At 38.1% G+C, this 27,849-nt stretch overlaps 1 protein-coding gene across 8 annotated transcripts in view; it reads left to right on the top strand.

The window, feature by feature from the left end:
- The window catches only part of LOC137047805 (histone deacetylase 9-B), a 50,430-nt gene extending 24,395 nt beyond the window's left edge, over window positions 1-26,035 (top strand). For 5 of the 8 annotated variants that reach the window (XM_067425689.1, XM_067425686.1, XM_067425688.1 and 2 more), the window contains 9 exons: window positions 3,137-3,305; window positions 4,472-4,592; window positions 4,713-4,834; window positions 13,730-13,861; window positions 14,065-14,168; window positions 16,840-16,962; window positions 20,285-20,429; window positions 22,969-23,153; window positions 25,366-26,032. In XM_067425689.1, the coding sequence (XP_067281790.1) occupies window positions 3,137-3,305; window positions 4,472-4,592; window positions 4,713-4,834; window positions 13,730-13,861; window positions 14,065-14,168; window positions 16,840-16,962; window positions 20,285-20,429; window positions 22,969-23,153; window positions 25,366-25,686 (1,422 nt within the window). In that variant the 3' untranslated portion in view covers window positions 25,687-26,032. Of the gene's footprint in view, window positions 1-3,136; window positions 3,306-4,471; window positions 4,593-4,712; window positions 4,835-13,729; window positions 13,862-14,064; window positions 14,169-16,839; window positions 16,963-20,284; window positions 20,430-22,968; window positions 23,154-25,365 lie in introns of all 8 variants that reach the window. The other 3 variants (XM_067425693.1, XM_067425692.1, XM_067425687.1) reach the window with 3 other exon arrangements.
- The last annotated feature ends 1,814 nt before the right edge of the window (window positions 26,036-27,849 follow it).

The raw sequence follows: 27,849 nt of genomic DNA, 5'->3' as shown, positions 1-27,849 counted from the left end.
GCCATAATATTAACAGTATTGCCAACGATATGCGTCTGTTCATTCATTCCTGTCAAAGTTACCCGCTGAATTGACAACACACTGACGTCAGATGCACGTCCGCTAACAAACCAATCAATGTTAAGATGCAGCCCACATAGATGATGACGACAGGACGCCAGTGCGTCATGTAAAGTTCTTTGGTGCGCTGATATAACTGCAATGTGAAAGCAAACCAAAAAGAACCAAATGCCCAAACACAAACTTTGGTTCGGACCTTGGAGCGAACTTTCAGGTGTGAAAACACCCTAAGAGTGTGTATTAGTACCTTAAAGGTACATATCAGTACTTTAAGAGTGTGTGTTAGTACCTTAAAGGTACATATCAGTACTTTAAGAGTGTGTGTTAGTACCTCAAAGGTACATATCAGTACTTTAAGAGTGTGTATTAGTACCTTAAAGGTTCGTATCAGTACTTTAAGAGTGTGTATTAGTACCTTAAAGGCTCATATCAGTACTTTAAGAGTGTGTGTTAGTTCCTTAAAGGTACATATCAGTACTTTAAGAGTGTGTATTAGTACCTTAAAGGTTCATATCAGTACTTTAAGAGTGTGTGTTAGTACCTCAAAGGTACATATCAGTTCTTTAAGAGTGTGTATTAGAACCTTAAAGGTACATATCAGTACTTTAAGAGTGTGTATTAGTACCTTAAAGGTACATATCAGTACTTTAAGAGTGCGTATTAGTACCTCAAAGATACATCAGTACTTTAAGAGTGTGTATTAGAACCTTAAAGGTACATATCAGTACTTTAAGAGTGTGTATTAGTACCTCAAAGGTACATATCAGTACTTTAAGAGTGCGTATTAGTACCTCAAAGGTACATATCAGTACTTTAAGAGTGCGTATTAGTACTTTAAAGGTACATAGTAGTACCTTTTCGGTTTTGTACCTTAGGGCAGTGGTTCCCAAACCTGTCCTGAAGGACCCCCAGCACTGCACATTTTGTATGTCTCCCTAATCAGACACACCCACTTCAGGTCTTGCTATCTCTACTAATGAGCTGATGAGTTGGATCAGATGTGTCTGATGAGGGAAACATGCAAAATGTGCAGTGCTGGGGGACAGGTTTGGGAACCACTGCCTTAGGGTACCGCCCCAGTGACAGCAATGGACCTTTTTTTCTGACAGTGCAGCTGGAAAAACTGCCAATGAACATGCAAACTTTCCATTTATCAAGCTGTTTAGAAAGTATAATTATAATTTTTAATCTAACATGACCGAAAAATCACCCACCCTGACTGCACTGCAAACAACGATTTTCCTGCTTGCTATCTTAATGACTTGTTTTCCATCTAAACAGACATTTCATACATTTTCAGATAATTGTTTTCTGAAAAATGTATCAAAATGAAGTGGGTTTATGCTTAAAACAAGAAAAAATGTCTCTCAGTGGGGTCAGCAAAAATAAAAACTTATTTCAAAGGGGGAAAGACACACAAGGGCACACAAGTGTGTGCAAGCTTAACTGTTCTAAAAAGTAAACCTGGTTACTACACTTGTTATCTGTGTGAGGATACCAGGAAGTTACATGCAATGATGACAATGGGACGCATCCGTCCAAAGCTCTGTTTACATGGAGCAAACTCCACCTGCAGAAATGATGCCGTTGACCCATCCATTAGTCAAATTAGGACGCTGTTTGTGTCAGATATTTGTAGATGGGATGAGGCTGATCTTCCTTTTTGAAGAAGGTCAGTGTACTTTAAGGTCATTTGGCTGACCTGCAGGAAACGAATCGATTTAGTCAGAGCTGCTCAGCTCATCTCATTACATCAGAGTGAATGAGTGAGTACATGAGGAATAGTTCAAATCAGGCTCAAATGTAACTCACAAAGTATCAAAGTAATGCATGTGCACTTAAAGGCTTTCATTTTCACTGACTTCTAGTTTGAAATGTGTTTTCTGATGAATTAGATTTAGATTAGGTTCAACTTCACTGTGCAGGGTACAGTACATTGCCAATGGAATACAGAAGCATCTAACCAGAAGTGCAATCTAAGTATAAGAACCAAAAGATTATGACTAGTCAGAGGTGAAGCGAATATCGTTAGTCGTCTTCTCCTAACAGGGCCACTTATTAGGGTCTGGGAGGATTTGATGGAAAGCAGACAATCAGTTCTCATAATCAGTGTGTTAAATGCAGGAGAAATTGGCAGGAATAAAGATCTGAGCCACTTTGACAAGGACCAAAGTATGGCAAGTTTGTGTCAGAGTATCTCTGAAACTACATGGCATGTGTGTTGATCCCGGTCAGCAACGGTGAGAATTTACCAACATGAGGGCTTTGTGCCAGAGACCACAGGACGTCTTAAAGGCTCTTGTAGAGCCTATGCCTCAGTGGGTCAACACTGTACCAACAGCATACACCGATCAGGCATAACATTATGAGATGAAGTGAATAACACTGATGATCTCTTCATCACGGCACCTGTTAGGTGGAGGGCTATATTAGAAAGCAAGTGAACATTTTGTCCTTAAAGTCGATGTGTTAGAATCAGGAAAAATGGCCAAGCGTAAGGATTTGAGCGAGTTTGACCAAATTGTGATGGCTATACGACTGGGTCAGAGCATCTCCAAAACTGCAGCTCTTGTGGGCTGTTCCCGGTCTGCAGTGGTCAGTATCTATCAAAAGTGCTCCAAGGAAGGAACAGTGGAGAACCGGCCACAGGGTCATGGGCGGCCAAGGCTCATTGATGCACGTGGGGAGCGAAGGCTGGCCCGTGTGGTCCGATCAAACAGACGAGCTACTGGAGCTCAAACTGCTCCAGAAGTTAATGCTGGTTCTGATAGAAAGCTGTCAGAATACACAGAGCATCGCCGCAGACCAGTCAGGGTGCGAAACCGCCAATATAATGTTATGCCTGATCTGTGTACTGGTCATAATGTATTGGCTCATCAGTGTATCTGCATTGTTTAAGTATTTTTAAGATGCAGTGCATAAAGATGCGGATGGTAGATAAGTCAGTTATTTAATACATGAAGTGTGCATTAAATGTTCAAATACTTCTGAGGTCGCAATCATCAGCCTTGTTGTGAACTCTGTGCTCGTGTCCGTTTAGGATGGAGGTTTTAGCTGAGTTTGCTCTGTCTATCAGCTCCAGCAGGCTCTGTTAACTCTACGGCAGCAGCAGGAAGTGTTCGCTGAGGAGCGCCGGCTGGTGGGAGAGGAGGAGCGAGAGGAGGTGCGAGAGGACGAGAAGGAGCTCCACAGGAGAGACACACAGAAACACCAACACCACAGACGGAAGGAGCGATCCAAAGAGAGTGAGCAAAGCTGGCAAAACCATTCCCTGACCGTTCTCGGCCACACACTCTTTTCATGTTTCATTTTAGAATTCCCCAAATTGGCCCTATAGTTTTATCTTCAGGATACACACGTGATATGAACTTGCAACATTTCAGCTATGACTTAATCCTGAAAGTGGCCTTGATTCACCACTAGGTGACGCTGTTTCTGCACATCTACTTGAGCAGTGTCAAATAATAAAAATGCATTGAATTCATTATATTAAATATTATGGTGTATATCAACTTTTACAGACACCTGAATAAAACTTTTAACAATATCACTTTATATTTGTCAAGCATACTTAGAATCGAGATAGCACAGGAAATTAAATCTTTAAAATTATTAGATTGCAAGAAACACTTTTAGACTTAATACATTAAATAAATATTAAATTTCATTCATTTTAATAATATTGTAATTATATAATATTTAATAATATTTATTATAATAATATAATCAAGCAATTTAAATATATGTAAATAATCATTATAATTAATAATTATTTAAAATATTAAATTATATAAAGCATACAGCAAATTAGATATTTAAAACTACTTGATTACAAAAATAACTTAGGTTTTAAATAAAAAACATAAATATAAACTATTGGCTTGAAAATAAATGTAAACATGTGTATATATTATTTAATATTATTTTATAATATTTATTTTTAAATAATTAAATGTATTTTATTTTTTATTGTATATATATATATATATATATATATATATATATATATATATATATATATATATATATACAATTAAAAATAAAATATACATTTAATTATTTAAAAATAAATATTAAGTACATTTATAAAAGATAATTTCATTTCAGTTCCATATTAACTGGATATATATATTAAGTCTGAAATACATATTAAATCATTATATATTAATAATCACATGTACACTGTAAAAAGTTGTAATATCAATAAGTCATACAACATATGTTTTTACAATGCTTTAAGCAATTTTCAAGTTATACAAGATTCAACTAATTAATGTCTGTTTAATGTAGTTTAAGTTGAAATGACTTAAACAGTCAAGTTAATTGAACTAAAAAATTGTCTGATAGCTAATGCTTTAATTACAGCATAATGTTAATATGTTAATAAGTATCACTAACATGTTTTCCGCAGGTGCGATGGCAAGTACTGAAGTTCGGCAGAAACTGCATGACTTTCTGATGAGTAAATCGGCGAAAGACCCGTCTGTGTCCGGCGCTGGCTACCCTCTCAGCCGCTCCAAACTGTGGTACAGGTACATCACCCTCCTCATACTACACTTTAGACTTGTTTTCCATGTCAGTGTTCAATAAGATGTGAGTGTGAGTGGAATAAAGTATCAAAAGTGTAACGCGCTGTCATGATGTCATCGCAGCTCCGCCCACCCGGGTCCCGCAGAGCAGAGCTCGCCTCCTCTAGGAGAGACTCCGCCCACCTTCAAATACCCTCTGACCTCTGGCCTGGACTACAGAGAGGACTTCCCTCTCAGGAAGACTGGTAGGTCAGAGTTCAGAGGTCACGCTGAAGAATCCTGTCCTATGATCCTTACGAAATCAGTTTAATCTGAGACATGTTTGGAAGCCGTCAGGTTCGGGTCTTTGAGAAAGGCAGTGGGCTGATGGGAAGTGTGTGTGGTTTTATCACAACGATTGGTTCTTAAGTCTGATCATATACAGAAGTCTTATACTGTACGTTAATTTGATTTGCATATTATTGCTAATGGCTCAATTTGATTAGTCAAGATTGAATGGAAACTTAATGAGCTGCCTATTTGTTTACTTCTAACAAGGCAGCTCTCTAAAAAGCATCAGAAAAATATAACGCACAGCACAACACATTTTTTGTCTTTTCTAGTACAATATCTAAACCTTCTTAAATCAAGATACTTTTAAATTATTTCAGTCATATTATCTGAATAATATACCAAAATATTAAGAGTTTATGCTTAATATAACAAGACAAAATATCTCAGTGTGGTTAGAAAATATTTTAATATTTTTTCTTACCCCACTAACTAATATATTTTACTAATATAGACTAATATACTCACTAATTATATAAGCACAAACTCACATCATTTTGATTGTTAATTTAAGATTTTTTTTAGATATTTATAATTTATTATTTATAGCCCCACTTTATATTAGGTGGCCTTAAGTACTATGTACTTACTGTGTTCAAATTGTATTGCAAAGCACTTTAGCTAATTTTGAGGTGGAATACAGTAGAGTTAGGGACAGGTGTGCTGGTGTGGGTCAGTTTAAGGGCAAGGCAAGGCAAGTTTATTTGTATAGCACATTTCATACCCAATGGCAATTCAAAGTGCTTTACATAGAAATTAATAAAAATAGTGGTAACATATGCATGAGAAAAAAGAATACAATGTGGACGAATACAAAATTAAAAACAAGCATAGTTAAAACAGTTGTAAAGATAATAATAATAGGTAGGGTTAGGTGTAAGGGAAGTGCCAACTGTGTAATTACAAATGTAAATTAATTACAGACGTAATTACATGCAGGTATTTTTAAAATGTAAGTGCAATGTAAAAACATGTATGTACACAATACGTGCATTTTATCAAATGATTAATTAAAATGTTAGAACATAGTAGTTAAGGCCACCTAATATAAAGTGGGCCCTAATTTATAGTCCAAATATATAAATATGTTATAAACAAGCGTTCTTCCAGTAACGTTAACAGAACGTTCGTTTAAAGTGATTTGTCTGTGATAATGTTGCCAAAACGTTAGCACAACAACATTTATGCATCATTTATGGAATGTTTTAAATGTTTTTTTTTAAATGTTACTACTTGTTTTAGAATGTTCAGAGAACATTTAAATGTAACATTCTGATAATATTAGGAAAATGGATGTTCCCGTTCATTCGCATAACAAAAAAACTAACAAACCTTTTTTTTTACTTTAAATGAACATTCAAACATTTTTTGATAGTTGTCATTTTCTATTATATTTAAGTATTTTTATTAATCATTTTCAGTTTTGAAATATGTTTTTAGTCAATATTTTCCTTAGTTCTTTTGACCAAATGGATGATTTTGACCAAAACGCATAAATTGGATGCTGTCTAGGTAGGGGCTCACTAGTTTCTGTAACACTGCGCTGACCTCCAGCCATGGCGATATGAGCTGATGTGTTCTTGCTCCAAGCTCGTGCAGAATCTAACAGCATTACACGAGTGTTACTGGGGCTCGGCGGAGGTGACACTGCCTAAATGTTTGCAGATGAATCTGGCCGATATTTAATCACTGGGGTCAAGGGTCAACTGAGCATGTCACTGAGCCCGGTGGCCTGTGGGCAGAGCTAAATGGGTCCGGTGAGTGACCCTGTTTAGCTTTAGGGTCAGCGTGGTGAGAATGACCATGCTTGTGCCCGCTGTGTGCCTCGGGGCGGCCGGTGCGGAGGTTTGCAAACAATTACCCAGCGGAGGGTTGTAGAGTATAGGCCCGGGCCGGGCAGAGGTGTTCCCCAGGACGGTTCTCTGGCCCCTAATCAGAGCGCAGAGGTTAACTCGTCCTGAGGGCGTAAGCAGGAAGTAGGTGGCTTTGGGTCGTATGCTTGCGAATCACCTCAATTGAGTGTTCAGGATGGCCGTCGTAAGCATTTGACCTTTCACCCAGTGCTTTTGGGATTGTTTTGCCTGTTTTTTTGTCAGCTAGGTTAAAAAGTCTGAGCGCTTAGAGATGTAATGTTCAAAAGTTTGCATTTATTTGATCAAAATGACGGATTTGTTTGATTCCCTGCACAGCATTTTACAGAAGTACCGCCACCATTACCACTAATGGTTACACTATCATTTAAAAGGGGTTTTCTTTCAAAAACAAGGATGCATTATTTGATCAAAAATACAGCAATATTGTGAAATATTATTAGAATTCAAAATAACTGTTTCCTATGTGAATATATAGTAAAGTGTAATTTATTTCTGTGATCAAAGCTGAACTTATCATCATTACTCCAGTCTTCAGTGTCACATGATCCTTCACTAATCATTCTATATGAGGATTTGAGCTCAAGAAACATTTATGATAATGATCAATGTTGTAAACAGTTGGGTTGCTTCATATTTTTTTGTAAACTGATACATTTTTCAGAATTCTTTGACTACCTGGGAATGTGCTAAAAACTCCTCAAGAACACCTTGCAAAACCCATAGCAACACCCTGGTAACCATCTAGAACACCATAGTAACCACATAGCAACATGCTGTAAACCCCACATAGCAACTGTGTAGCAACCACATAGAACATTCTAGCAATCACCCAGAATTGTGCTAAAACTACAGAAGAGCATGTTTGCAAACCACATAGCAACAGCCTGGCAACCATCTCTAGGACACCATAGTAACCTCATAGTAACATGCTGTAAACCACTCAGAATACATAGCAACTGTGTAGCAACCACATAGAACATTCTAGCAACCACCCAGAATTGTGCTAAAACTACAGAAGAGCATGTTTGCAAACCACATAGCAACACCCTGGCAACTATCTCTAGGACACCATAGTAACCTCACAGGAACATGCTGTAAACCACTCAGAATACCTAGCAACTGAATAGCAACATATCATACAGAACATTTTAACAACCACCCAGGAATTTGCTAAAAACTGCTGAAGAACACATTAGCAACCACATAGCAACACCCCGCCAACCATCTAGAACATCATAGTAACCTCGTGCAACATGCCACTTTGAATACCTAGGAACCACATGGCAACCACACAGAGTATTCTAGCAACCAGGATGTGTTAAAAACTCCTCAAGAACACCTTGCCAAACCCATAGCAACACTCTGGTAACCATCTAGAACACCATAGTAACCTTATAGCAACATGCTGTAAACCACCTAGAACACCTTAAAAACAGCATAGTAACCACACAGAAATATATACATTATAAATGTCTCTGCTGTCACTTTTGATCGATTTAATGCATCCTTGCATTAGAAACACATATTTCAAAAGTCTTTTTAACGATACACAGCAATAGTAAAAGTGATGCTCGACTTTGCAAACACCACAAAAAAGTACAACATGCTCACTTTTCCGGGAACTCGTTTTTGAGTCAACATGATCTTCAACCTCAGATATTTTCAGCATATTTCGGCGTCTCGTTGCGAGGCTGATTTCGAGATGAGTTTGCAGAGGAAGGTGATACGTCTGACTGGATGATAAGGCTGAAACCCTTTTCAAAGGAAATGTAAATATAGACCTGGTTTTCATCCAGGCACTGTTTTCACTGAATTTCCAGCATGGCCTTAAAACTGGGAAGGGGGTCCTGAGGCTCAACGGGCCGGAATACCGCAAACCTCCGGGGAGAGCGTAGGGGTCTGTGCCGCCTCAGGCCCCATCGGAGATCAGCGTGAAACCGCGGGGCGTCGTTTCATCTCCTCTCAATAACTCAGGTAACAGCTTTTAAAAAGAGGCCCGTCCGGTACATTAGGGGGATATAAAAACAGCGATGCAAACGCTGGAAAAAAAAGTGAAGAAAAACAGCCTGCTTTTTTGTCAATGGAATAATTTGTCTACGCTGACAAGACAGTCTGCAGGGCCACTTCCTGCGGCTCCGGTTTCAGACCGTACATCAGAACGAACAAAGATAGAGCAGGAGCGGCCAATTAAAACACAAAACACCTCCCTGTGCCTGAGCCGAATGATTTGTAATCACTCCCAAAACGAGTAGTTTTGCATCCAACATTCAAGATGTTTTAGCATGGCTAGCTAAACATGAAAAATGTATGAATTGAAATATCAAACATCCTGTATGTAGACTCTTGTGTTTTAAATGACGTTCTGAGGCCTCGTTCCCGGTAGATTCCCGCTCAGATTCGGCCAGGCAGGGGGTGATCATGAAGGTAGCGTTTGTTCTTTGCCCTGGTCAGGACCCTTCATGGCAGAATGATTGACAGGTGTGAAGGGGGGGCGGGATGCTGAGTGGCCATGATGTGCAGGCGACAGATCTGTTTGTGTAAGGAAAGAGACCAGCGGGAAAGTCACTGGAAAACTCCTAGTGCAAGCACCACTATTACAACTAGTGATTTGGACAAACTCTTAAAGCCAAGTATTAATGTTTAGCGTGTGCGTCATCCTGCAGCACTTAGTACTTTACTACATGACCATACACACCATTTTCAAAAAATAAAAAATAAAAAAATATATTTAAAAAAGTATATATATATATATATATATATATATATATATATATATATATATATATATATATATATATATATATATATATATATATATATATATATATACTTTTTTAATAATATATATAATGAAATACTTTAAATATATTTTAAAATAAACAAAAAAATTGCCAAAAATATATATTATATAAATATATATTTTTTATTATGAAAATAAATTTTCTCCTATTATATATACATATATATTTTCAATCTAAATGTTTATATTGTCCAACATGTATATTTTAAACAAATAAAATGTCCATTTACAGGAAATGAAAAACAAAACAAAATACCCTGGAAATGTATTTTCTAATACAAAATGGCATTTGAAAGCAACCACCTAGAATATCTACATAGCAACACCCTGGCAACCTCATAGCAACATGCTGTGGAAGCCATTCAAAATACCTAGAAACTATATAGCAATCACACAGAACATTTCAACAACAACCCAGGAATAGTACAAAAAACTACAGAAGAGCACTTTTGTGAACCACACAGCAACACCCTGGCAACCGTCTAGAACACCATAGTGACTGCATAGCAACATGGTGTAAACTACTTACAATACATAGCAACTGTTTAGCAACCACACAGAACATTCTAGCAACCACCCAGGAATGTACAAAAAACTACCGGGGCTGTTTAGCAACCACATAGCTACACCCTGGCAACCATCTAGCAGATCATAGTAAACTCATAGTAACATGCTGTAAACCACTCAGAATACCTAGCAACTGAATAGCAACATATCATACAGAACATTCTAGCAACCACTCAGGAATGTGCAAAAAACTACCGAAGAGCACTTTAGCAACCACATAGCAATACCCTGGCAACCATCTAGCAGATCATAGTAAACTCATAGTAAAATGCTGTAAATCACTCAGAATACCTAGCAACTGAATAGCAACATATTATACAGAACATTCTAGCAACCACCCAGGAATGTGCAAAAAACTACCGAAGAGCACTTTAGCAACCACATAGCAACACCCTGGTAACCATCTAGAACACTATAGTAACCTTATAGCAACATTCTGTAAACCACCTTAAAAACAGCTTAGTTACCACACAGAATATTTTACTAATCACCCAGGAATGTACTAAAACTACTCAAGAACTTCATTCATAGTAACCACATAGCAACACCATGGCAACTATCTAGAACATCATAGTAACCTAATGCTATATGTCATTCAGAATACCCTGGAACCGCATAGCAACCACACAGAACATTCTAGCAGCCACCTAGGAATGTGCTAAAAACTCTTTAAGAACACCTTACCAAACCCATAGCAACACCCTGGCAACCATTCTAGAACACCATAGTAACCTCATAGCAACATGCTGTAAACCAATCAGAATACTTAGAAACTGCATAGCAACCACACAGAACATTTGAACAATCACTCATGTTGTGCTACTGTAAAATGTGCTACTGTAAAAACTTCTCAAGAACCCCATAGTAACCACATAACGACACCCTGGCAACCATCTAAAACATCACTGTAACCTCATGAGCACAGGATTTGATTGGTGGGATCTGTAGTTAACATGGGTTGATGTGGTGTAGTGGTTAACAGTCAGTTCTTCAGAGGAGCTGAACTTAGTAATGTAGGTGGTGTGTAGATTCTCATTCCTCCCGGCATATGGAACTGGTCAGCAGCAGCTAAACAAGCCTCACAGGTGCGCGTGAGATTGGTGGACGGGCCGCCGTCCCGCTCATGCCATGTAACTCCGTCCCACAGGTGTTTGTTTAAGGAAGCTTGAGTCGGGCTACACTGAGAATGCCCTTTAATGACGCGGCCCAACGTAAACATGCCGGCCGCTCTGCGTATTTTCCCTATGAATTAAAAATGTGTAAATCCTTCCCGCTAATTGCTGGGCAAATATTTTTGCGGTATTTTTCTAATAGCTCTTATTCATCATGTGTCAGAAACGCTAAATTACAGTATTTCGCCATGGCTGTAATCTGTGATCTCGGCTAAGTGCTCCTGAAACTCAATGCATCCTTTTCATTATGATCAGCCTTTTTTTTGTCAGCCGTCTTCCTTTTTATTAATCAACCATGTGGGGCTCTTTAATCGCTTTTAACATTTTTTGGGTTAACGGCCAAGATTTGGCCTGTTGAGGTTTTCCCGAACGACAGCCGGAGGACTGTAGGGTTACAGTGGTGGTGAAAACTTCGGAAACTCAAAACTTAGTTCCTACTGGACATCTGTTGCATCCTTGAACTATATGTATTGTAAAGTCAAACTCATTCAAAAGGCCTCGCGTTCAAGGTGTATGTGCGTATGCTCACTATTTATCCCCAAAAATATAAGCAAGTCTGACAAAACCCACATTTATAAGACTTTCTAATATTCACAAGAACAGAACTTCTTTTAGGGGTAGGATGTAGTCTTAGTCTATTCTTTTGTTTTAATTTAAATTTTATTTTATTATAAATACAATTATTTCATTTAATTTAATTTCTATTTAATTGTATTATTTTTAATATGTTATATATATATATATATATATATATATATATTTAATTCAAGTTGAATTTTGTTATAATTTTTGTTTTAATTTCATTTTAATTTGAAAAATAATTGATTCAATTAATTCAATTTTTCTATATTTGTTAACACATTTTTATAATTTTTTTATTATAAATATATTTAATTTCAATTGCATTATTGTGTTTTAACTTTTTATTTTATTATAAATACAAATGTATTTAAATTTAGATTTTTTCTATAATTTATTAATCTATATTACATATAGATAATGTATTTATTATTATTTGTTATATTTTTTCTTTTGTAAATACAATTATATAAAATTTTCTATTATTTTTTTTTAATTTGTATTTTATTTTTATTATAACTACAATTATATTTAATTTTATTTTTTCTATTTTTTAAATACATTTTTATTTTATTTTTTATTATAAATACATTTACTTTCAATTGTATTATTTTGTTATTATTTTTGTTTTATTATAAATACAATTAAATTTAAAGTCATTTTCATTTTATTATTTTGAAAAAAAAAATTGTTTTTATTTTATTATTTTATTAGTGTGCATAGTGTGTGTGTGTGTGTGTGTGTGTGTGTGTGTGTGTGCGTGATATTCCTCTTCTCCTTTCATCTCTGTCCTCAGCCCACAGTGTGTTGTAATCATGTCGGTCTCCTGATGTGTGTATCTTTGTTGCCCACTCAGCGGTCAGACCGGCGGTAGGTGGCGTCTATAGGGCGGCTGGGTTTCCAGCCCATCCTAGCCTGGGTGAAATCCAGGGAATTTTGGTACTCCATAGGTCATAGTGGTATAAAAAAGAGGATTTCTTCTTTTTCCCAAGCCAAATCTCCCTGTCTGTGCCGATATCTCTGTTAGTTTAAACATGGCTACCGTAGAGGTTTGTGGTTGGCAGGCTGGCAGGTACTGGACTCCTACAGCCAGCGGAGAGCTGTTGGACAGATTTAATGTCCTCCAGATGGACGATGGAATTGATCTTCCAGTTCTGAGCTCATTACAGCTGGGAGGTATCCCAGAATTCCTCAGTGTGGCTGGACCGCGGCCACACATTCACTCAGCAGGTTCTGTGAGCTGCCTCGTCAGACCACGTGTATATGTATATGTGTGCTCTGAGGTCTCGATTTTATTATTTTATATCTATATTGGAAAGGTCATTCAATTATAAAACAAGTTGTAAAAGCACAATGGCAAAACCTGTTCTATACCGTAAAAATATTGCATCACGATTTTTGGGTAATTTAAAATTGTTATGCTTTTGATTTTTATTAATGTCTTGGGAGCAGAATGAGTGATATAATGGCGATTTATACAGTCTAGTACAATTTTATAACCACAAATAAGATTTACACAAAATTACAGAAATGAAGTGACCTTGAATTTAAAGTGTTGTGAGGTCTCCTACAATAGGTTTACATGCATCCAAGGTCAAAAAACCTTAATTAATCTCATAATATACATTACAGCATCAACTCTATACTCACAGGATTCAGTCTCTCTAAGCCCCGCCTTTCTAAGAGCAGGCTCTGCTCTGATTGGTCAGATTTTAGAACTAAAACTCTGGTTGACTAAATATAAAAATACCCAAATATCGGATAATTAATCGGCCTGGCAGCAATAACTCATGTAATCTGTTTTCTCTATCCTCTCAGCCTCTGAGCCCAATCTGAAGGTGCGGTCTAGACTCAAGCAGAAGGTTTCTGAGAGAAGAAGTGGACCTATACGCCGCAGAGACGGCAGCGTTCTCGTCACGCCGCTGAAAAAGCGAACTTTAGATCTAACAGGTGAGCAAACGAACGTCTGTCTGCAACCTGAAGCGCAGATAAACAGCCCTTCTATCAGAAAACACCGATCAGTAGCAAACTGAAGAGAGATTTTGATGTTTTAATACACAGACCAATGAGCTTCAACTGTGGGCGGAGCTCCAAGTCAGTATTGGCTGGCTGCTGTCCTCTCTTTAAGCACTTCCTGTTCTCTACCCGTCTAGATTCTTCAGCCAATGAGAGCCCTGCAGGTTCTGGACCGAGCTCACCCATTGGCTTGTGCAATGAGAATGGAGCAGCATACTGGTCCAACACCAGCCAAATTGAGGTACCAAATTTGCTCACCCATGAAACTTTCATTTAAAGGTGCACTATGTAGTATTTTTGCAGTAAAATATCCAAAAACCACTAGGCCAGTGTTATATATTTTGTTCAGTTGAGTTCTTACAGTATCCCAAATGTTTCCAACTATTTGTAAATTGTGAGTAATGACGTCTGATTGGCGCATGTCAGCGTCATATCTGCGTTCCCCTCGGTTTCCGGTTTAATTCTGCAGAAGCGCTTTACTCTTAGCAGTGTGAACAAGAGTCACAGCAGCCGCTGAGCGAACACACAGAGTAACGTCATAATATCATTTAACACACTCAGATGTGTCTAATAAGAACAGAGCTGCGTTACCTCATACTCATGACCGGAGAAGAGGAAATGGCCTCGGCGACTGTGTCCCTTCATAATAAAAGTCCCGCTGCTCACGAGGCGTGTGTTTACGTAACAATTTCTCCAGCGGCCGTGCTCCGCTCCACAACACTCGGTCCTGCTCTGCTTTACACTACAGTAACGTTAATAACCGCATCCATGAACAGGATTTCTGCCCGAGTCCTATTTTTCACCAGCTGTGAGGTGAAGACCACATGTCCCAAGATTCTGCGCTCAAACTTGGCGTCATCAAGCTACACCTTTGTTTTGAATAGGCGCCCTCCAGTGGACGGAAAAGTTGCATAGTGTAACTTTAAGGGCTCATATATATATATTATTTTTATTTTTTTATCTTATATGATAAGCCATTATTTTATCTCAGCCAGTTTTCTGATATTTTGCTAGTTTGAGATGATTTAAAATAAACATTAGAGTACTATAGAAAACTTTTACTTTTAAAGGTGCACTATGCAACTTTCCGTCCACTAGAGGGCGCCTGTTCAAAACAAATGCGTAGTTTGATGACGCCAAGTGTGAGTGCAGCATCTTGGGACATGTGGTCTTAGATACATTTAAGTGTGTTAAAAATGATGTTATGACGTTACTCTGTGCGTTCACTTGTTCACACTGCTAAGAGTAAAGCGCTCCTGCCAAATAAAAGCCGAAACCGAGGGTAGCGCAGATATGACGCGATTGACAGGCGACTTCCTCAAACGCTATGCTGACACGTCCCGGTCCTTAGTTAAAATAGCAATTTTCTCACAATTTACAAATAGTTGGAAACATTTGGGATATTGTAAGTACTCAACTGAACAAAATATATAACACGGCCTAGTGGTTTTTGGATATTTTACTGCAAAAATACTACATAGTGCACCTTTAAAGCCTTTATTATATGACTAACCTCTTCACATGGGAAATGACTAAGAAAACTTGTGAAATGCAAGTATAAATGAAAATGTCTGAATATCGTTTTATTGGAAAACAAAGTATCAAAGTGGCAAATCTGCAAATACTGCACCACAGTTTTTCAGAACTCCCTGATCATTTTGCAGTGCAGTGTTGTTGTTTTGTGAACGGTTTTGCTTGTAAAGTGGATTTGTGATATTTAATGCAATGCCATTCTTACATTTCCGTAGCAGTCCTCTCTTTAAGCGAACAGGTTAATACCCCTCAGCACACACAGGCAGCTGTGGAACAGTTTATCGTGCACTTGCGTGCAGTTTTGAGTCGATGATTGCATTTTTGGGAACTGAACCATAGACCCCAAAAAACTGAAACTAAATAAAATCCTCATTATAGTCCCGTGGCTCATTACTCTTATCAGACTATGAGGTGAATGAGTTGGGGCCCCTGGAATGATCCATTGTTTGGAGCTGAGCATACACAGACCCCGTCCTGGGACGCTCGTACCATCAGCCTGACAAACAAACACATGGAAAGACTGCATTTAAAAGTACATTTGAACATCAAGGCAACATGTTGCAGCGTTCTGTGGAGTTTGAAGGTGTGATTGTATATATGTGTGTGTGTGTGTGTGTGGCAGTGCTGTGCTGAACTAACTGTGACAGCTCTTTTCCGCTGCGGTTTCTGGCCGCGCTGGCGTTTGGGGAAGGGGGTGAGGGGCTCTGGGATGGTGAGGTTTATTTCTCCTGTGAAGTTCTGCCCAAGCATTTCCTCATGGGAAGCTGGCCAGCGAACTCTCCTCCTGTAGACACACAGCCTCTTGAGTTCATCCTCACATGAGAGACGGCTAAACCTACAGCCATTAGTTTGGGTGTGTGATCATGAGATTTCACTCCTTCAAAACTATGACCTAAAGATGACATCACATCATTAACACACACACGCACACACACACACACACACACGCACGCACGCACACACACATTGCCCCTACCCCTAAACCTACCCATCACAGGAAACATTCTGCATTTTTACTTTCTCAAAAAAACTCATCCTGTATGATTTATAAGCATTTTGAAAAGTGGGGACATGGCCACTGTCCTCATATTTCACCCTCATATTTACCCATGTCATTATACACATTTGTGTCCTCATATGTCACAAAAACATGCCCCCCCCCACCACACACACACACACACACACATCCCTCTAAATGCTCATGACAGGTTACATCATTGACACGGCAGACTGCTGGTGATGTAACAGCAGAACCTTATTTAGATATTCTTAAAGCATCAATGAAGCACAATCACATCCTGTCCTATTGTTGCTCTAATGTGTGACGCTGCTTTATGTAAGAGGTGATGTAATGCTGTCCGTCTGTCTCTCTCCTCCAGCGGTGTCTGTCTCAGAGCGGCGTCCTGCAGACAGATGGACCCATGTCTCTGCTGAATATCTACACGTCCCCTTCTCTCCCCAACCTCACGCTAGCTCTACACCCTGCCCACGCTCACATCTGCGTAAGTTCCTGTCCTTCACAGACACGCATGAACCATGAGGTCAAACTCGACAATTAATGAAATATCGCTTTAAAGAGCTGAACCGTAATGCTTTTTTCTGTGTTCAGCTTTATTTAGAGTGCAATGTTGCTGTTTGAGCATGATGACAACCTCTAGATAAAATTCAGAACACTCCAGCAACCTTCCAGAACTGCACAGAAGCACACTAAAAACATTCACAACACAATAGCAAGCACACAGAACATCCTAGCAACACCCTAGTAACCTCTAGAGAATATTAAAAACACCCTAGCAACCACTAGATACCATTTAGAACACCCTAGCAACTACTAGAGAACATTTAGAACACTCTAGCAACCTTCCAGAACTGCACAGAAGCACACTAAAACATTCACAACACCATAGCAAGCACGCAGAACATCCTAGCAACACCCTAGTAACCTCTAGAGAATATTAAGAACACCCTAGCAACCACTAGATACCATTTAGAACACCCTAGCAACTACTAGAGAACATTTAGAACACTCTAGGAACTACTAGAGAACATTTAGAACACTCTAGCAACCTTCCAGAACTGCACAGAAGCACACTAAAAACAATCACAACACCATAGCAAGCACACACAACATCCTAGCAACACCCTAGTAGCCTCTAGAGAATATTAAGAACACCCTAGCAACCACTAGATACCATTTAGAACACTCTAGCAACTACTAGAAAACATTTAGAACACTCTAGCAACCTTCCAGAACTTCATAGAAGCACACTTAAACACTCACAACACCCTAGCAAGCACAAATAACACCATAGCAACACCCTAGCAACTACTAGAGACATTTAGAACACTCTAGCAACCATACAAAAATACACACCTGTGCCTAAATGTATGCAGCTAGCATTAACACAGGCAAAATTATAAAAAAACAAACAAAACTGAAAAATATAAAAATGGCAATAATGTCGCACAAGCATGTTTTTATATTTGTACTGGAAAACCAAGACAACATAATACAAATATTATTATTATTATTATTATTATTATTATTATTATTATTATTATTATTTATTTTTTAAGTGTAATGTGAATCTGTGCTCAGATCCTGCAGGGATAAAAGTAATAAATGAGATTTCTTTAATATCACATTTATCCGGGGCAGCAGTTGACAGAGCAAATTGAGGCGTATGTGCAGTTTACTGCTCCTCAGATATTCTCTTGAGAAAAAGACCCCTGTGATCTCACAAAAGATCTGCCAAGATACAAGAGTACGCCATCAAGAGATCACAATCTGAGCTCAAACTGCTTTCATCAAATGATTCAAACATCCAGTTTATACCGTAGCTCTCGATAGGTCAACCAATGGCTCATTCAATTTAGAGAAACATCTGAGATACTTAAACGAGTCGAGTCTCCTGAGCTTTGAGAGAGCAGCCTCTTTCCTCTGGGAATAAACACAAAAGCAGCATCACCAGCTCTCGCTCTGCTGCGCAACAGATATGAATAGATCTTACAGAAAAAGCAAGGGCCTGCGAAACGGTATTTTTAGGAGACAGTGAGACACGGAGTCGCATCTATTTGCGGAGAAAGCACAAAACGCAGTGTGAGGAATGTGGCGGGTGCATTAGGAGGCAGAATCCTCTTTATAGAGCGGAGAGATCAGCCCTGTTTTTAGTGAGATGTTTGTTGTTTAGGAGCGCGTCTCATTTTCAGCTTTCACTGAGCGTCCCGTCCCAGTTGGATTAATGTAAAGCCCTGAGGGCTCGTGACCTCTGACCCCCGGGATCTTTAGCCCTTGGGTAAATACGGCGCTCGGTTTAGGGTTTCAGGGTGGAAGTTCAGCGTCTTGTTCATCACGGGCTGTTAAAAACTTCAAGAAATTGTGTTCGGAAAGCGCGTAACATGCCGACAAATCATGACACGGATCACTTTTACCGTCGAGACGTGAACACTCTCAACACTTTGACATTTTTAAATAGTTGAATGACTCACGAGGGAGCTCTAAATGCAGCTCGGTCATTACGCGCACCTTACGGACGACGCCGGCATGAATGCTGACTGGATGTGTTTTAAAAAGAGCGCGGTTATTAATATTTCATATGCAGGAGGCATTATGCAAGTCCCTCTCATGCTCGAGTGAAAATTTGTCTATAAATGCAAAAGTAGGGAAATGTGTTATGGTTTGGAGCACATGTTGCCTTTGGCTTCCTCAGTCGGAGATAATTGATGAAATGTACACTGCTATTAAACTGAATCAACACTGAGCTGAATAATGAATCTTTTAGAGCTGGGATAGCTGCAGCGCTGATTTATCCCTGAAGCTGGTTTGAAGCAATCTGTGTTTCTTAAAGGCATCGTGAGCCAAGTTGATCGTAGAGACTTTTCTGCATGCGATGCTTTGAAGAAACGCAGCTCTGTATTGTTCACTATAAAAAATTATTTAGAAAAAGTTACCTGTTTGCCTTAAAATTTTGAGTTCATTGAAATTAAAATTTTGAGTTAATACAATGAACATTTTTTGAGATTCAACAACCTTTATTAAAATATTATTAAAAGATGTTTTAAGCATATTGGGTAATTGTGTGTGTTTTATTTCTGATGACGCAGTGAAACATGCCAAATTGTGCTTTATTTTCATGATTTATCACATTGTTTATGTGGTTCAGATGCAATAATATTTTGAGTTTCTATTTACTAAACAAATTTCCTTCATTGTATCAACTCAAATTTTTAATTTCAGTTAACTCAAAATTTTAAGGCAACCAGGTTACTTTCTTTTTTAAGTTAAACCAACAAATTTTTTTTTGTACTGTGTATAAAGTGCTACACTGCAAAAAATGCTCTTCTTATTTAATATTTTTTTCTTGTTTCCAGTCCAAATATCTAAATATTCTTAAATCAAGATGCATTTACTAGATAAGTACAATGACATAAGACATTTTTTCTTGTTTTCTGTGAGTTTACAGTGTTGTTTTTGCTTAAAACAAGCCAAATTATTATGCCAATGTGGTGAGAATAATAATCTTATTTCTGTTTGGGATGAAAAGAAGTAACAAGATTTCATCCAGATTATTTTTCTCACCCCACTGGCTGATCATTTTGCCTGTTTAAGCAAAAACTCACTTCATTTAGATTTTATTTTCAACAAAACAAGACAAAATATCTTTTTATTTTTTATTTTTTTTACTTATCTAGTAAATGCATCTTGATTTAAGAATTGTTAGATATTTAGACTAGAAACAAGACGAAATGACTGAGTAAGAAGAGCATTTTTTGCAGTGTATATAAATGAAGGAGAGTTGATTTGACATGTCTGTCTGACGTTAGACGGGGACGGCGCTGAAGGATCGCAGCACTGAAGGTCTGGCCTCGTCCCCCGTCCCGCTGGAGTCTAAAGTGAGCAACGGCCAGCAAGCGCTCCTGCAACACCTGCTGCTGAAGGAGCAGAGACAGCACCGCATGATCCCGACAGGTGAGCCTATCATCGCTGCACACACTGAAAAAAAAGGCTTTTCTTTCCAAGTATTTTTGACTTGTTTCTAGTCAAAATATCTAAAAATGCTTACATTAAGAAACATTTACTAGACAAGAAAAAATTATTGTCTTGTTTTGGGAAAAAATAACTCAAAATTAAGAGTTTTTGCTTGAAGTAAGCAAAATAATCGGCCAATGGGGGTAAGCAAAATAATCTTGTTTTCTGTTTGAATTAAGATTATTTTGCTTACCCCCATTTGGCAGATTTTTTATCTTATTTTAAGCAAAAACTCTTCATTTTGAGTTACTTTCCCCCCAAAACAAGACAATTACTTATGCTTGTCTAGTAAATACTTCTTGTTTTTAGATGTTTGGACTAGAAACGAGACAAACATACTAAGTAAGAAATGTTTTTTGCAGTGTAACAGTAAAACTTCCCTCACCTGGACTAGAGTAAATGCTAACTGAAATAAAAGAAAACACTTTACACTTATTTCAGCTATAGTTGCCAAGGCAGCATTTCTCATTTTTGTTTAGTTTAGCTTGAAGTACTAAAATAACAAACTAAAACTGAAATAAATATGAATTAAAATGTTTTATTTTTTATAAAGGTGACGCAAACATAGTTATTCCTGTAAATTAACTTTTTCGTAAAAATGAAAAATAATTATACTTGAAATAAAATAAACATCAACTGAAATAAAATAAAAAATATTAATAAAAAAACTTTTTTTTAATTTTTTTAATTTTGACATTTCTCATTCTCATTCAAAAACTAATACAAAACAAAATTATTAAAACTAACAAAATATAATAGGTTATTATCATTAACTAAAACTAAAAACCTTTAGAAAACATTTTCATGACTGTAAATAAAGGTTATCTTAAAATAAAATACAGAAAACCTTTTTTTATTTCAGCTAGTTGCCGAGGCAACATTCACAGTTTTGTTTATTTTACTTTGAACTACTTTAACAACTAAACTAAATTTAAATAAATAAATTATAAAAAGCTATACAGACATGTATTTTTTTATTTTATTTATAAAAGCGGTGGCTTTGGGAGTGGCCTCGTAGGGCAGCACAGCATTCTGGGAATTGTTGTCTTTCATCCCTATGAGACAAAAATACATTTTCGGTCTTTTCTCAGTTTAGAAAGAATAATTAAAAAAATTATTTCACATTTCTTCAACATAAATGACACAGTTTAAAGGTGCACTATGCAACTTTCCGTCCACTAGAGGGCGCCTATTCAAAACAAATGTGTAGTTTGATGACGCCAAGTGTGAGCGCAGCATCTTGGGACATGTGGTCTTCACCTCACCGCCGGTGGAACCAAGCGGCAACCTCCCGCGATCTCTCTTGAAGCCAATACGGAAGTAATGTAAACTGTAATTCCTTAACTGGCCACTAGAGGCAGGCTCCAGAAGGGAGCAGAATCTCATTGAGCCCCATGTTAAAATTCTCAACTTTAAAGCAGAAAAAAACATGTTTACAGCCTGGTACAAATTGTGGTTTTGGCTTATAAGGCTAATTTTGATCTTCATGACAACTCTGAGGGGGGTGAATTTTTTTATAACTCATTCGTTTCCGTTATATAAAGCCTTAAGGTTCTGCATAATTAAGGGCGTGGTTACAAGTGGATAGCCATTTATCCGCCGTCTATAGTTATTGCGTCACCTCAGCTCCGCGCACATCCCGCCTTTTTGCCCATTTTCTGTTATCCGGGAGTGACACGCGTTGACTCGCTCACAAGATGGCAACGCCCAGCTCGCCCCTACTTTAAGCTTCAGAACGGCTTATCAGAATCCTATGGGTGACGTCACGGACACTACGTCCATATTTTTTTACAGTCTATGGGTGGAACATAGGACTCGGGCAGAAATCACGTTCATGGATGCGGTTATTAACGTTACTGTAGTGTAAAGCAGAGCAGGACCGAGTGTTGTGGAGCTGAGCACGGCCGCTGGAGCGATTGTTACACAAACACACGGCTCGCGAACACCGGGACTTTTATTATGACGGGACGGGACACATTCGCCGGGCGCCTGCACTGATCCGCTCTTCCGGTTATGATTATGAGGTAATGCAGCTCTGTTTATCATATCAGATACCTTTAAGTGTGTTGAAAACGATGTTATTACGTTACTCCGTGCGTTCACTTGTTCACACTGCTAAGAGTAAAGCGCTCCTGCCAAATAAAACCCGAAACCGAGGGTAGCGCAGATATGACGCGATTGACAGGCGACTTCCTCAAACGCTATGCTGACACGTCCCGGTCCTTAGTTAAAATAGCAATTTTCTCACAATTTACAAATAGTTGGAAACATTTGGGATATTGTAAGTACTCAACTGAACAAAATATATAACACTGGCCTAGTGGTTTTTGGATATTTTACTGCAAAAATACTACATTATTATACCCAGTGCTTTACTTTACTTTACTTATAAAAAGTGAGAGTGAAGAGCACAGTAAAGCATGTCAGCGGATTGGCTCTCTGTGAAGGGTTTGGTGTGTGTGTGTGTGTGTGTGTCCAGTCACAGGCGTCCCCGTCCCGTCCGCGAGCTCCCGCTCCAGGTTACCGCCGCGCCACCGGCCCCTGAACCGGACGCAGTCGGCCCCGCTGCCTCACAGCGCTCTGGCCCAGCTCGTGCTGCAGCAACAACACCACAGCTTTATGGAGAAGCAGAAACACTTCCACCAGCAGGTCCACATCAGCCAGGTAACTTCACCACACACACACACACACACACACACATCATGATCCATCCTCCAGCGCCACAGGAAACGCTCACGTTTGGGCCTTTCAGAGTGCACAAGCATGGCTGTGTGAAACTTTAACAGACTGTCTGAAAATTACAGAGAGGAATTCCTTCAAATTCCCACACTGGATGTGTGAAGGAGAGCGATGACATGATGATAGATGATTTATGTTACATAAATGTGTCTTTCAGAGCTGGTGAAGGACTGCAGCGTTTTCACAAGATTCCAGAGTGTCGTCTAGAGTGTGTGCGCGTGTGTGTGTGTGTGTGTGAGGAAGGGGCATGTTTATGTAAAAAAATCAGGACACAAGTGTGTATAATGACATGGGTATTACACAGGTATTACAGGAGAGGGTGAAATATAAGGACATTACCCATGTCCCCACTTTTCAAAAGAATGTTATCTTTGATGGGTAGGTTTAGGGGTAGGGGCAGTGTGTGTGTGTGTGTGTGTGTGTGTGTGTGTGTGATGGGTAGGGGCAGTGTGTGTGTGTGTGTGTGCGTGTGCGTGTGCGTGTGTGTGTGTGTGTGTGTGATGGGTAGGTTTAGGGGTAGGGGCAGAGTGTGTGTGTGTGTGTGTGATGGGTAGGTGTAGGGGTAGGGGCAGTGTGTGTGTGTGTGTGTGTGTGTGTGATGGGTAGGTTTAGGGGTAGGGGCAGTGTGTGTGTGTGTGTGTGTGTGTGTGTGTGTGTGTGTGTGTGTGTGTGTGTGTGTGTTGGGTAGGTTTAGGGGTAGGGGCAGTGTGTGTGTGTGTGCGTGTGTGTGTGATGGGTAGGTTTAGGGGTAGGGGCAGTGTGCGTGTGTGTGCGTGTGTGTGTTGGGTAGGTTTAGGGGCAGTGTAGGGGGATAGAAAAACAGTTTGTACAGTAAAAAAACCATTACGCCTATGGAGAGTCCCCACATTTCTCAAAAACAAACGTGTGTATGTATGTGTGTGTGTGTGTGCGTGTGTGTGAGAGAGAGAGACCCTGCAGTGTGTCTGTGTTCCTCTTAAGAGTTTTTAAGGGTCCTTTTCTCTTAAATGGAGCTGATGATGCCTCGTTGAGACAGGAAGTGGGTTAATTCAAGGACAGGAAGTGAGTAAATCCCAGCAGGATGTTTTACTGCAGCTGCTTTTAACTCATTTTACATTTAGGCATTCAAGTGGCTTTTTTTTACGTGCTTAAGTATTTATGATTTTTTTTAAGTTCAGCATTTTTATTTTTTTTATCTTAAGGGCTGTCAAATCAATTAATCGTGATTAATCGCATGCCAAATAAAAGTTTGTGTTTACATAATACCTGTGTGTGTGTGCTGTGTATAATTATTATGTATATTTGAATGCACACACATGCATGTATATATTTAAGATATATTTGCAATTATATACTGTATATATATATATATATATATATATATATATATATATATATATATATATATATATATATATATATATATATATATACACATACATATAATTAATTTTATTTTTTAAATATATACATGCATGCGTATATATTGCGATTAATCACGAATAATTGAGTTGACAGCTCTATTATATTTTATGGTATTATTTTGGAAAATAGTCTGATTCAGTAATGAAAGCGGCACATATTGCAGTGCTGGGTCGTTTTTTTTAAAGCTTTATTTTTCATCCAGTGCTCCATACACCCAGTCCTTTATTTGAGTCTTTCTTTCATTTCCTGAAGGCCTAGCAGAGGATTTTGCAGGCAGACGCCGGCGGCACTTTGACACACACATGCATCCGCGTATATAATTTAGCCACTTTTCATTTTACACAAAACTTTTACAGCTGCTATTTTTTCGGGGTGGTATTATTTTACCCTTTTACAGCAGGACTGAGGCCAGACCGGGTGGTGTGAAGCGGCAGAAGACAGATTTTATGAGCACTTTTACAAGAAGACACCAAAACGAACGAAAGAACATGTTAATGTGTCACTTCTGATTAATTATGATGACACATAACCGAACTCGTGCTGGAATGGACAGCTCTGAAAGTGTTTTAACCAACCAATTAGGTTTGATATGTGGGAAAAGGGAACTGTGTAGCTGAAGTCTTTAATGTGTGTTGAATGGAATGAACTACACTTCCCATGAAGCTTTGCAAATGATGTAATCGGATGATGCGATTATAAAGCTCCTGTGTATCTCTCATGTGCTTTCCTGCAGGTTCTGTGTCAGTCCATTGAGCAGCTGAGGAACTCCAGCACACATCTGGAGGAGGAAGAGGAGGAGGAAGAGCTCAGAGAGCCAGAGATCACATCGCCCCCTGCTGGGGTCATCCGCGGACGCAGCTTCAGAAACTCTCACAGCGAGCCCGGGGTGATCCGGCTGAAAACTGAGCCCGAGGACGGAGAGAGAGAGGGAGAGATGGAGGAAGGAAGAGGGGACGTGAGAGAGAAGGCTTCAGGTGAAGAACAGAAGGAGATTTCAGCACAGCTCAAGCGAAGCGACGCCCGTCTTGAAAATATGACAGAAACTGATGTTTGAGAAAAAAATGAAAGAAATGAATGAAGAGAGGCTGAATTAAGGGATTAAGAATTAAGGCTGAATCTCATGAAAACAGTCAATGTCCGGGTCATATAAACAAACTAAATAACAACAAACAATATTTTTTGCTTAAAGAAAATAAAGCCTTAAGATTTTTCATTGTGACAATTATTATTATTATTATTAATATTTTTTACTTTTATTAAAATTATTACTTTTTTGCATTGTGAATTTTTTTTGACTTTTTTTCAATTTAATTCAAACTATTATATATTTTTTTGCATTGTGACAATTATTTTTAAGATTATTTTTTCAAACTTTATTATTATAATTTGTTAGCATTGTGACCATTGTTTGTAAAATTTGAAAATATTTAAACCTTAATTTTTAGTATTTTTTTGCATTGTGACAATATTTTTTTAAATTAAAATTATATATATATATATATATATATATATATATATATATATATATATATATATATATATATACATATATATATAATTATTATAATTTTTTTTGCATTGTGACGATTATTTTTTAAATTCTAAAAATGTAAACATGATTATAATACTTTTTTTTTGGCATTGTGACCATTATATATTTTTTTTAAATTCAACATTTTCCAAAACTTAATTCAAATTATTATTAAATAGCTTTTTTTTTTAAACCTGAAAGCAAAAAACCCTGGTCTGAGCCATTGCGTTACTAATTTAGGAGATATTGTCTGTAAAACAGTAAAAATGTGCGTATTTTTTAAAGCATAAATAAAAGAACAAATACTGCATGATGCAAAAAATATTATAATATATATAATATATATAATATACATTAATTTAATTTGTGATGAATATTTAGCAGGGATGGCTTTGCTAAAACATCTTTAATCTTACCTTAAAAAGAGGTTCCACTTTCTTAAAGCAAAATGTAATTTCTTCAGATGGAGGGCTGAAATGTGACCTGGACATTTTATGAATAGAGGTTCAACCAGAGAGAGGGAGAGAGGGAGAGAGAGAGGGAGAGGGAGAGGGAGAGAGAGAGAGAGAGAGAGAGAGAGAGAGAGAGAGAGAGTGAGAGAATGAAAGTGCTCAGAAATAATCAAGAAGAAAAAGAGAAAGTCAGCAGGTTTGAGAGGGAAAAAAACGTGCTCGTCCGTCTTCATGGAAACACTCGCTCCGTCGGAGTTCGCCCTGTTAGTGTGACACTGTATGTGACCTCTGACCTCTGTCTCTGCTGTGATCTTCCTTCTAGGTTGTTGTTGTTGTTGTGTTTGAAGCTAAATAAAGAAAAGCAATGACCACGGAGCTTCATTTTACCCCCCACATTAGAGCAACAGTAGCACAGCAGCTGTCTGTGCAGTGTGAAGGGTCATCCGACCGGAGGAAATGATGCTGGCGAGCTTTTCTGCCGTCTGAAGGGTGACGCGAAGCCGAAACCGCGCTAAATAACGTCCTGCAGATCTCGGGGCCGTGAAGCCCTCGCCTCGTCTCTGGCGGTCGACCAATGGGACGAGGTTTCTCGATTCTGTCACGATCACGTCTGATTGAGACGAAACGGCGAGACTCCCGGAGGCCGGATTCACCAAAATCTTCTCACGAAACCATAAATTCATAGGAATGTTCTGAGTGCCATCCCACGGCGCTCTGATATGTGCGGAGATTGGCGAAAACGATGCTGTGGTTAAAAAAAGGAGGTCCCTATTTGACTCGAATTCAGTCACATGATCATAATCATAACCGATTGTTCATCTGGTGCTATTTTAGAGGGCGACATCCTTAGAGTTTCTATTTTAGTATATTTTGATTTAAAGTTAAGTTAAAATTTTACGGATTTTTTCTGTCTGTTATTTATTTATTTTTTAAATATATAATTTTTTATTCGTTTTTATTTTATTTGTTGGCATCTTGCTGAAAAAAATGGAGTGTGTTTTTTTAAAGATTTTATTTTATTTCAATAATGGTAATTTTCAATTAAAAAACACTTATTTTGACATTTTTAGAGGCCGTTTACATGGCTGTTTTTAACCGAAACGTAGGATTTTATTTTATTTAAATTAGTGTTAATTTTCAATTATTTCAAGTAATGAAAATGTAATTTTTTGTTTTGTTTTTAATTTTCTACAGTTTTATAGTGGCCGTTTAGATGAGAGTTTTAAACCAACAA

This window comes from Pseudorasbora parva, chromosome 19 (genome assembly GCF_024679245.1).
Source record: "Pseudorasbora parva isolate DD20220531a chromosome 19, ASM2467924v1, whole genome shotgun sequence".
Taxonomy (NCBI): Eukaryota; Metazoa; Chordata; class Actinopteri; order Cypriniformes; family Gobionidae; genus Pseudorasbora; species Pseudorasbora parva.
Note: the sequence above shows the minus strand (reverse complement) of the source record. Positions and strands in the feature narration are given on the sequence as shown.